The following is a 10,896-nucleotide window of genomic DNA, read 5'->3' on the forward strand; positions in this document are numbered from 1 at the left end:
CGAGGCTGGTCGCCCTGAACTCCGGCGTCTCCTTCACTGGCTGGATGGTGGGACGGAAGGTGGTGCAGGCTCACCAGGGCCACCCCCCATGCCCCCCAGGGAGGACAGGTCAGACAAGGGTGGGAAAGGAAGAGGGTGGGCACAGAGGCAGGGCTCGCTCCACCCGGCACAGCCGCCTCCCGCCACTTCCCAACAGTACGGCCACCAGCAGACACCTCCTGCCATTTCTTGGTCCTGCCTCCTCAAACCAGCCTTGGTAAGACCAGTTCTGGGCCGACCTGCACTCCAGACACTGGTGAAAGGGCCAAGTGAGTCACCCTGATAACATCTGGCCCAGGAGCCTCCCACTTGCCAAGTCACTGGCAGTGCCAGTCTCTGCACACACACGAGATGATAAATGGGGCTCCTGCCCATGGTGCTAAGACCAAGTCCCCACGGCGCCCTCTGTGACAGTGAAAGCTGGGCTGACACCCCACTGCCCGTCAATACAACACCAGCCAAATAAATCGTGGTCGCCCTGGCTATTGGTTACCACGAAGAAGGGGTCGATCTAGACCTGCTGATATGGAAAAGGCTCCAAGATACATACACGGGGGAAAAAAACAAACAAGGAGCAGAAAGATGGCTGCAGATTCTGTCCTACATCACTAAGCAGACGGCTGCCACCTGCTCCGTGGACCTGTGGGGTCAGCACGGGGGAGAGCGAGCCGCGGCAGTTCAGCGCCACTTTGTGTGAGTCAGAACCGAAAGACACACGTGTACACGTCGGTCTGTGTCAGGAATAACACCATCAAGGGCAGTTCCCTTTAGGGAAAAGGACCAGGGCCGATGGAAGGAGGGCCAAGAAAGACGCACTTCTCTTTCTGTACCGCTCAGAAATTTGTTCCTACGTGTATTTAAGAAAACATCGGCAGGTGCTCTCTGAGCGTTTGCTGTGTGTACTTTACAAACGTTATTACCATGAACTGATGCAAACCTCACAACAGCTCCCAGAGGTGGGTTCTGTTCTTAATCTAATTTTGGATATACTTTTTTTTTTTTTTTGGATGTGGACCATTTTTAAAGTCTTTATTGAATTTGTTACAACATTCCTTCTGTTTTATGTTTTAGTTTTTTGGCCGAGAGGCACGTGGGATCTTAGCTCCCCCAGCAGGGATCTAACCTGCACCCCCTGCACTGGAAGGCGAGGTCTTAACCACTGGACTGCCAGGGGAGTCCCCTGGATATACTTTTTAATTTTATGAAAAACACCAATTATTTTAGAAGGCCTGGGCCAGCCCTGTCCCTAGGGCTGTCCGCTCTTCCTCCCCAGGGGCACAGACAGAAGTGGTCGCCCACTCCCTGCCAGAGACTCTGGATTCCTAGGGCAGCGAGGGGAGCTAATTACAGATAAGGTCCCCCCGGCCCAAGACCCGGGCTGGAGGGCGGGCACCGGGTGGAGGGGCTGCAGGGTCAGGGCAGCGCCCTAGGCTGAGATCCCAGCACAGCTGCCCCAGCCTCCAGCCACAACAAGGCTTTCCAGGGAAACACCCTGGAAAGAGCTCACTGCCACAGTCGACAGCCGGCTTCGGAGGTCCGTTACAGTGGGGCGATGCGTCATTTGTCTTTGGTGAGAGGTGCAGGCAGAAATGTTAAGCGTCCTCAGGGGCCACAGGGTGTGAACTGACTCGGCCACCCCTCACCCTGCGCCTCTGTGTGTATCTGGTCGACGATCACACAAGAAAGCCCTCTAAGAGCACACAGAGGATCCGTACATAAAGAAAGATGCACACGGTGAGCGGGACGCGCACCCGGGAAGCCGGCACGGACTCCCGGAAAGCCCCGGCTTCTAAGGCTGTGCAGCTTTTATGCAGATCAGCAGCTGCCAGCAATTTACTACAGCAAATTAAGAAAACTGTCGCCAATTGAAACTGGAGTGGGACGGGGAGCAATTTAATGAAGGAGAGTGTCATTAAATCAAATGGGAATCTGGCTCGGGCAACCCGGCAGGGGAATCCCCGCGCTCCCCACCTAGGTCACCGGCCTTTTCCGCGGCAGTTAACTGTCTGAGTGGGGTGGCTTCGCCAAAGCCAGAAGCCTCTCCCTGGGTCCCCGAAGCAGACAAATGAAATACAAGCTGAGAAAGTGACCTCAGCCCCCTGCCCGCCATCTCCTGATGACAGGCCTGGGCACAGACAGCAGGTTTCAGCAGGAAAACACCCCTCCATCTGGGCTGGGGTCACCCTCAAGCCATGATGGTGTCTGGGGCTGCAGCCACTATAAATACACAGGAGCCAAAGGGGACGGCCCCAGGGGGACCACCCGAAACCCTCAGGGAACAAAATCCATGGAGATGGTCACGTGCCTGCCCGCACGAGCCCCTGCGTCAGGGGCTGTCTGGAGTGGACCTGGCCCTGCAAGAGCGAGTCCACCGAGCGCAGCAAAAAGGTCACTGCCCCCAAAGTCCAGAAAATTCTTTATGTCCCCACCAGTGAAGCAAGGTTACAAATCTATGAAGTGATGCACGTGAAGAAGCCAGCACGGTGCCTGCACACGCTGTGTGGTCACCCTCCAGGTGACCCTGGGGGCACCTGGCTGCCTGGAGCCTCCAGGGGGCACCTGCCAGAGTCCGTGCCTCCCCACCCTGACGACGGCACCATCAGAGCACGTAAAAGCCGGCAGTGACCGCTCATACGACGTGCCAGTTACCACTGCCCTGACCATTCGCTCCTGTGCCCCTCTGCGCCAACGGTTCTGCACTAGGGGGTGACTTCGCCCCCCGCCCCAGGGACGGTGGGCCGTGTCTGGAGACATGTTGGTTGTCATGACTTGGAGGGTGACTGGCATCTAGTGGGTGGAAGCCAGGGAGGCTGCTCAAGCCCCTGCAACCCCAGGACAACCCCATGTGTCAACAAGGCCGGGCGGAGAAACCCTGCTCTAACCCACCATCACTGGAGGCCCGACAGCATGGTTCCAAGAAATGATCCAGCCACTTCTACGCCAGTGGGACCCTGACAAGCCTCAGCTGTGTCCCATCTCCTGATCACGTGGTCCCACCCGCCTTCCTCCCCATCAGAGCTCGAGCCCGGCCCTCCGCCTGGGCCATCGTAGCAGTCTTGCAAGTGCCTCTGGTAGAATCCTCTCTTGTCTCTGTCAGCACGGAGCCTCCCACCCATCAGCACACAAGCCCTGATGGCCCAGCCCCTCTCCTGTCTCATCTACACGTCACCCCCCCCGCTGCTCCCAGCTCCTCGCTGGACCCCAGACTGTGGGCCCTCAAGAGAGCTCCCTGCTGACCCCTGCCCTCCAGGCCACAAATCCCCTCATTAATAATTAAATGAGAGCAAGCCCGGGCTGTGCGCCAACCGGGCCTGGCACTGAGCCAGGCACTGCCTGTGGGCCCGAGGAAGCTACGTAGTGGGGTCTACGGCCCCCAAAGCCCAGACTCCCCTGCTTGGCCTGACCCCCCAGGGGTTGGGACATGGGGCCGGTGTCTGGGGGGACAGGAAAGCAGCGAGAAGCCTGTGAGCAGTGGTCTGCGCCAGGCCCGGTTAGAGCGGCGAGCAGGTCACGCACAGCCTCTGCCTGCTGGGGCCTTCCACAAACACAGACTAGTACCAGGGCACGGCACGGCGGGGTCAGCAGGGGCGGGGAGGGATCTGGGGGTCCGGCCCCAGCAGCTCTCACCATCCGCCCCACGCAGACGCTGGCCGCCTCCATCATGGCCCCGTCGGCAATGGAGCGCGCAGATTCCTTCTCGATGTGGGGGTTTCCGGAGAGCAGCTCCTCGACCACCTGCCGGTGGAGCAGAGACGCCGTGAACTTGGGCCTCCATCCCGGCCGCAGGGCAGGGGAGGCGCTGGGGCCCGCCGGCGCGGGAGCATACTTTACATTTCGATACTCTTCCAGGGTGATGCGGCCGTCGCTGTCTGAGTCATACATGTGGAACAGAACTGGGGGGTGGCAGGGGGAGAGTGGCTGAGTCAGGCAAGGCAGAGGGGAGCCCGGGTCGCCCCGCCCCCCAACCTTCCCCTACTTCAAACTGAGCAAAAGACCCCAGTAACGGAAACCTGCCAAAGCCATAGAGGGCGAGGGCAAGGGCAAAGGCCATGGGGCCAGACCGACCACTTCCTGGTGGGTGACCTTGGGCAAGTGACCTAACTTTTCTGAGCCTCAGCTTCCCCATCTGTAAAATGGGAGTAACCACACATCTGCCTCATGGTGTTGCCAGGTGAGCTAAGGCTGGTGGACCAGGGCCAGCGACCACCTGGCACACTGTGAGTGATGATGTGACAGTCTCATTAACAGGAAGCCAGCTCAGCGTTATTTCAAAGTGTCATTCCTGACAGACCCAAGAGGGCGGCTGTCATCCCAGGCCTGTGGCAGATCATGGACCCGGCTGCCTACATCCTGCCCCTGGCTGATCTGAGCCGGCCCCTGATGGTACAAGGGGCATTCACACCTGCTCCGGTTATTTCACTCTTAGTGACATCACTCAGCATCCCGCAGCCCAACAGAGCCAGGAGCTAAAGGGGAGGTGACGTCTCTGCCCCCTAGCTCAGCCTCAGAATCACAAAGTCCTCGGTCCTGGCATTTATCCAGCCCGACGCTGTGCAAACATCTCTTCCTCTCATCCTCACATGACCCCGTGAGGCCAGGGCTGCCCTGAGCCCATTTCACAGACTGGGCTGCCAAGCTCACAGAAGCTAAGGCATTTGCCCACAGCCACCCCATTAAGGGAGGGGCAGCCGGGGTTTGAACCAGAGTCCGTCCCATCCCACAGCCCTCACACCCCTTGACCTGGTCCTTGGAACAGTGTGGAAGCCGGGCGGACACCAGGCATCACCGCCCTGCCTCCAACAACCCTCAGTACACATCCGGAGCTAAGTATAGCCCAAGCCCTGTGTTTACATGTCCCTGCGGACACTGCTGCCTCGGGTGGGATGGAGAGGGATGCTGGAGGCGTGGGAAAGTGCACGGGGAAGGGAGGTGTGACGCAAGCCACCCTGGGACTCTGTGCCATCCCCCACCAAGGCCGATCCCAGCTAAACTTGCTCAGAGCCCAGGGCCAGCAGAGGCTCCTCCGGGACGGACGAGCCCCACAGAGGCCACCCCGTGAAACTGCGTACGGTGGCCAGTCATGGGCCAGGGGAGGGAAGAAAGGAACTTTCAGGAAGCACCCGAGATCCCACCCAGCCTCAGAATCACCCTTATGCTCAGTCCTCATCCCCACCGTCAGGTTCAGGGTCACACAGCTGCTTAGTGAAGGGGCTGGACTGAACCAGGTCTGTCCAAACCAAGGGCCTTAACCTTTTCCAATCACTGACACCTTCTGTTCCCAGAAAACCACCAGCTGCTGAGAAGTGCCAACAAGGAGGCTGCCACGCAACAGCCTCGGAGGAGAGGGAGGTGCAAACCCCACCCTTTGTGTGTGAAAATTGGGACCAACCTCCCCAAGGCTGGTGCAACCTGACCCGACCCTCCCCAACCCCCCCTTGGGGGCGGCCAGGTGCGCACCGGGGAGGGGCCCCAGGACACCCACATCTTAGCTTCTCTTTCCGGCACAGCTGCACCCGCTCCTCATCCATGGTGGTGTCGATAGGCCGGAAGTAGGACATGATGGTCAGAAAGTCCTCGAAGTTGATCTCGTCAGCCAGGCCGCTGGGCCCCTTGCGCAGGTTCCTACGGGAGCCACGAGGGGGTGTCGGAAATGCATTAAGAACAGAATCTTGTCCTTCTGCTACCAACAGCCCTCGAGAACCCGGCCCTTCTGTGCACACACTTCACCTACGATGGCTGTCTCAGCCTTGGGTTCTGTTTCCCAACAACCTGCTCGTGGGGGCCCCGGGCACCAGGGCAGTTCAGTCCAGCCCCTCCCCGCAGCCCCCCCGCCCCCAGAAATCACCATCTGAGGGCCTGGGGGGAGACACGGGCAACTGCACAGCTGCTGGGATGGAGGGCTTCCCGGGCATGCTGTGGTGCACAGAGCTGGGCACTTAAACACGGGGAAAGTGAGGCAGTAATTCCCCCAGGTACATCTCCTGACCCTTACCTTTAGATCGGAGTCAGCGAACTGCTGCCTGGGGGCCAAATCCCACATGCTGCCTATTTTTATACAGCCCATAAACTAAGAGGGGTTTTAATATGGTTGAAAAAAATGCCGGGGAAAAAAAGAATAGCATCTCATGACAAGTGAAAACTCCATGAAATTCAAATTTCGGCGTCCATAAATAAATTTTTTTGGCACACGGCCAGGCCCATTGATTTGCATAGTATCCGTGGCTGCTTAGAAGCTACAGAGGCAGAGTTGAGCAGCTGTGACAGAGACCATGTGGCCCACAAAACCTAAAATATTTACTCTCTGGCCTTTTAGAGAAAGTTTGCCAATTCCTGCTATCAGCTGTTTAAAACTCCAGCACAACGATCAAAGCAGGCAGCTCTGAGTGACGTTTCCTACCAAAGTGCAAAACTCGCCGATGACGGCAGGTTTTCTGATAGATCATGGCACAGAGTCCCAGGGGGGCCTGCGTCACACCTCCCTTCCCCGTGCACTTTCCCACCACTCCAACATCCCTGTGGATGTGCTTTTCTGCAGGGGGCAAGAAAAGGGCTTGTGTTCCAGGCGGGGCTCAGGGAGCGAACCCAAGGCTGGGTCTGCCCTGTGCCTAGCACACGGTGGATACTCAGCAAATGCGTGAGTGCACTGAAAAGCCACTGGGTGAGGGTCCTGGCAGAGAAGAAGAGTTGAGAAAACAGCTTGGAGATGACGCCAACCAAACACAGGCTCCTGACCCACTGCTGCCAAACCCTCATCACTAACCGACTTCCGCTGGTGCAGGTGGCCATCGGGCTGATGGGCTGAGGGTCCCTCTGCCCTCACTGTGCATCCTTTCAAAGAGACAGTTCTCAGCTGGCCTGGGATAACAGTCAAGGGCTAGTGCTTGTCAAATGCATTTGGGTCCCACCTGCGGTTAGGACCATATCTCGGTTTAAAGGAATACATTCGAGGTTCTCTCTCTAGGGGCCCATCTACTCCTTTTCAAATACTGCCCCTGAAGTACCACACTTCACAGTTTAGAGATCTCGCTATTCCCAATCTTCCATGCCAGGACATCTTCCAGAAAGAGGTGGCTCCCAAGCCTGGAACAGGGAAGGTGGATCATGAAACAACAAATATGAGAGGTAAGGCGAGATCTTCTGGACTCAGGAAGCCTAGTCTTTGAGTAAAAACTCTCAATCTTCCCGGAAATCTTCTCTTACAAAGTTTTTCCACTGCTACTCCAGGCAGATTTTTAATAATCTCAGAGTTCTTGCTGTCAGGGGCACAGTCCAAATTTACAGGGCGTAAAAATAGCCCCAGGATGTATTGGGCTCCTCGGAGGTACTTTTCACTGTGTTTGGGTTGCACGTCCCTCTCAAGGGGTTCAGGCTGCAGCGAGAGGGATGACAATGAGCTCGGGGGACACGTGATCAACCCCGGGGCAGGCTGGCCACGAATGGGTCCTTCTTAGGGAAGGTCGAGACCTGGCTGCTTCAGCATCAGGACCTGATTCAGGGGCTAGGCATCCCTTCTCCTCCTAGTGTCCCCGGGAGGTCCACATGGGCCGGCATCATGGTCTCTAAAGATGATCACAATGCAGAGACCGAGGAAACCCAGACACAGCACCTAGAGCCAGACCCACGTGCACTCCAGTCCACTTCCACAACAGAGCACCCGAGACCTGGGTCGGGGGACAGAAGAACAGGGGCTACATCCAAATCTGCAGCCCAGCACGAGAGCATTCTTTCTGCAAGGATGCCTGATTTAGAGCCGTCTTTTTGCTTCCTTAACCCTCCAATGACCCTGTAAGGATCAGAGCCCTTGGAGGTGGGGACAGACCCAGCTCAAACTGCCCTCCAAGACCAGCTTCTTGGTTCAAAACGTCTTAGGAAGCAAGGTGGACGCTGGTATTCCTTGAAAGGAAAATCCCGTCTCCAGCCTCTCCTCTTGAGTCCTCCCCCACCTCCTTGCTGGAACAGGATGAGATGTGAAGGATGCACAGGCGCTGAGCTGCTCTGAGTCCAGGCTAGGGAAGCCTTTCCTTAATCCTCCCCTGTTTGGTGACTTCTGGGCTGCCCACCGACTCACCTGGGGCCTCCCTTTCTCCACACCGTGTCTTTAAGCAGCCGCCCCAGGCTGAGGCCCCAGGACCCACAGGGGAGGCTCTCACCATCCCCGACTGGGCACTGCCCTCCCTCTCCTGCTGTCATGCGTCATCGTCCGATAGCAATTCCCTAGAGCAGGTGCCTCGTGAGCTGCCCGCAATGCAGACCTGCAGACCCGGGAATCCCTCGACTCCGTCCCCATCATATCCAGTCCATCTCCAGTTTCACTCCTCCGATCTCTCTGGGATCCCTCCTCGTCTCTCCTGGGATAGCCTGGTCCAGCCTCCACCATCTCAGCGGGCACACCACACGCAGACAGAATGAGCTTTGCAGAAAGCAAATCAGACTCTGTTGCTCCCCTGCTCGATGCCCTCTGGGAAGCTCCTCCAGCTCTTGGGGTGACCCCCAAGCCCCCAACCTGGTCTCCCAGGCCCAAGAGGTTTGGTCCCAGCCGCCCAGCTCTCACCACCCCTTCCCACCACACTCCCCTCCCCAGGGGCCCAAAAGCTTGTTTCAATGCCCACCTTCTGGGCACTCAACGTTCCCTGATCGACTAAGGCCCCTTCCTCCACCCTTTAGGTGCCACTGCACCTGCGCCGCCCATAAGAGCTCTGTCCTAACCTCAGATGCCCCAAGTACGGTAATGGGTCTCTCCTGCCTCTGACTATGGACTGTGGACTCAGGGCACGCCTTCTTGTCCTCTGGCCCCTGCCCACGCACTGTCCCCTCAGCAGAGGCAGCGCTCATGGGCAGAAGCCCGGCAACGCCTAAATTCCACTCTAAGAGCTGAAAACGCAACTCCTGGATCTGTTCTGGTTCCCACAGGGGACAGCTGAGCACCAAGCCACCTCGGGCCAGATTTGTTTTTTTGTTTGTTTTATAAATTTATTTCTTTTTATTTACTTTTTATTTATTTATTTTTGGCTGCATTGGTCTTCGTTGCTGCATGCGGGCTTTCTCTAGTGGTGGGGGGGGCTGCTCTTCGTTGCAGTGCGCAGGCTTCTCACTGCAGTGGCTTCTCTTGTTGTGGCGCACGGGCTCTAGGCGTGCGGGCTTCAGTAGTTACAGCACGTGGGCTCAGTAGTTGTGGCACACGGGCTTAGTTACTCTGCAGCATGTGGGATCTTCCCGGACCAGGGCTCGAACCCATGTCCCCTGCATTGGTAGGCAGATTCTTAACCACTGTGCCACCAGCGAAGTCCCCAGATTTGTTTTAAGGAATAATTACATACAGTAAAAGGCACATATCTTACATTTGGACCAATGTGTGCACCTGAGAAACCCACCCCCCAATCAGGATACCAGAGGTTTCCCTCGGGCCCCTCTCCAGCCCAACCTGTCTCCTCCTGGGCTGGCGGTGAGGATGGAAGAACCAAGCCCTTGGCCCTGGGTGGGCTCCACAGACTCGGGGGAAGCAGGGTTTGCCAGGACCTCTGGGGCGTCATCCTCTCTTCACCTTAGCACACCTAGGGCCAGGAGACACCAGCCCCTCTAGCTCCAACCCACGGAAGGCTGGGTCCCTGGGGCCCGGCCAACTTCACAACTGGCCCAGTCTCATCCAGCCGTTTGGAAACAAGCCTCACAGACACATACATGCAGGCGTGTGTATATACAGACACATGTTAGGTGTCACTAGGCTCTGGTCACCCTGCACCCTCTTCTTGTGATGCCTCCAACTCTAGGCCCTGACAAGCATGTCGTCTCCACGTTTGGGGGCCGCATCACCGCTCCCCCTGCCACCTCCCCTCTCCAGTAGCTGCCAGCCCCCAGTGCTGCTCTGCCTTACTGCCCACCCAGGCCTCCCTCTGGGATTCCGCAGGCAGAACGAGGATTAAAAAGCAGCTGAGGGCCCTGCCCACCCCACACCTCTCACCATGCTTGGCCTCTCTGTGCTCCAGCCAGGCCCCCTCTGCCACTCGCACCACTCCCTGTGCCACAGGGTCTTTGCACGTGCAGTTCTGGTCTCTCTCTGCTTTGCCTAGTTAACTCCTGGGCACTCTCTCCTCAGGTCTCACCCCACAGGTCCGGGAGGAAGGCCTCTGCATTTTCTGGGGCAGCCTGAGGACCCCGTAGCCCCAACCCATAAACAGGTGAGGCCTGGAGTCTTCCTCAGGGCCCTGCAGCCCTGGCAGAACCAGAGCTGGGCGGTTCAGGCTCGTACAACTTGAAACCCGTCCAGGAGTCGCCACCCATGATACGGCCTCAAGGAAGGGACATGCCTATTCCCTTCCTTCCTCTTTCTGCCAGTTCTCTCTGCTTCTCAGCGATCTTTGCAGACACAGGGTGTCAGGCCTGGGCCCCTGGTGTGTTTGTCCACAGGTTCTGGCAGCCTGGAGAGGGTGTGACCCCCTCACCCCCCCACCCCTGCACCTCTCCACCAAGCCTCAGACACAGTGATCTCCATGAGGATATGTGAGTCTTTCAACTCCAATGACACTAGACATTTGGGGACATGAGCTCTGGTGTCAGCCACAGCTTTGGGATACTGTCCATGGCGCCTCTCTCTGCCTCAGCCTGTAAGCCAGGGTGCTGTGCGGAACGACAGCTACCCCGGCTCTTTAACATACCTCATCTCAGCACAGCCTCATAGCAACCCTGAGAGGCAGGTGCTATTATCACCTCCGTTCTATATGTGAGAAAACCGAGGCAGCCTCCAAGAGGGGCCGCAGTGACCCTGCCTCCTGGTATCCATGCCCCAGGTAGTCCCCTCTCCACTGGTACCCATGCCCCAGGTAGTCCCCTCTCCACTGGTACCCACGCCCCAGGTAGTCC

The 10,896-nt window shown here is 57.7% G+C and overlaps 1 protein-coding gene across 1 annotated transcript in view; it reads right to left on the bottom strand.

Moving 5' to 3' along the window:
* The window catches only part of TESC (tescalcin), a 63,444-nt gene that overhangs the window by 2,716 nt on the left and 49,832 nt on the right, over positions 1–10,896 (bottom strand). The window contains exons 4-6 of the mRNA XM_029222535.1: positions 5,522–5,661; positions 3,871–3,932; positions 3,667–3,774 (exon numbers count right to left, since the gene is read on the bottom strand). Coding sequence (XP_029078368.1) covers positions 3,667–3,774; positions 3,871–3,932; positions 5,522–5,661 — 310 coding nt within the window. The remainder of the gene's footprint in view (positions 1–3,666; positions 3,775–3,870; positions 3,933–5,521; positions 5,662–10,896) is intronic.

This window comes from Monodon monoceros, unplaced genomic scaffold (assembly GCF_005190385.1).
Source record: "Monodon monoceros isolate NGI ecotype Baffin Bay Population unplaced genomic scaffold, NGI_Narwhal_1 Super_Scaffold_1, whole genome shotgun sequence".
NCBI classification, from domain to species: Eukaryota; Metazoa; Chordata; class Mammalia; order Artiodactyla; family Monodontidae; genus Monodon; species Monodon monoceros.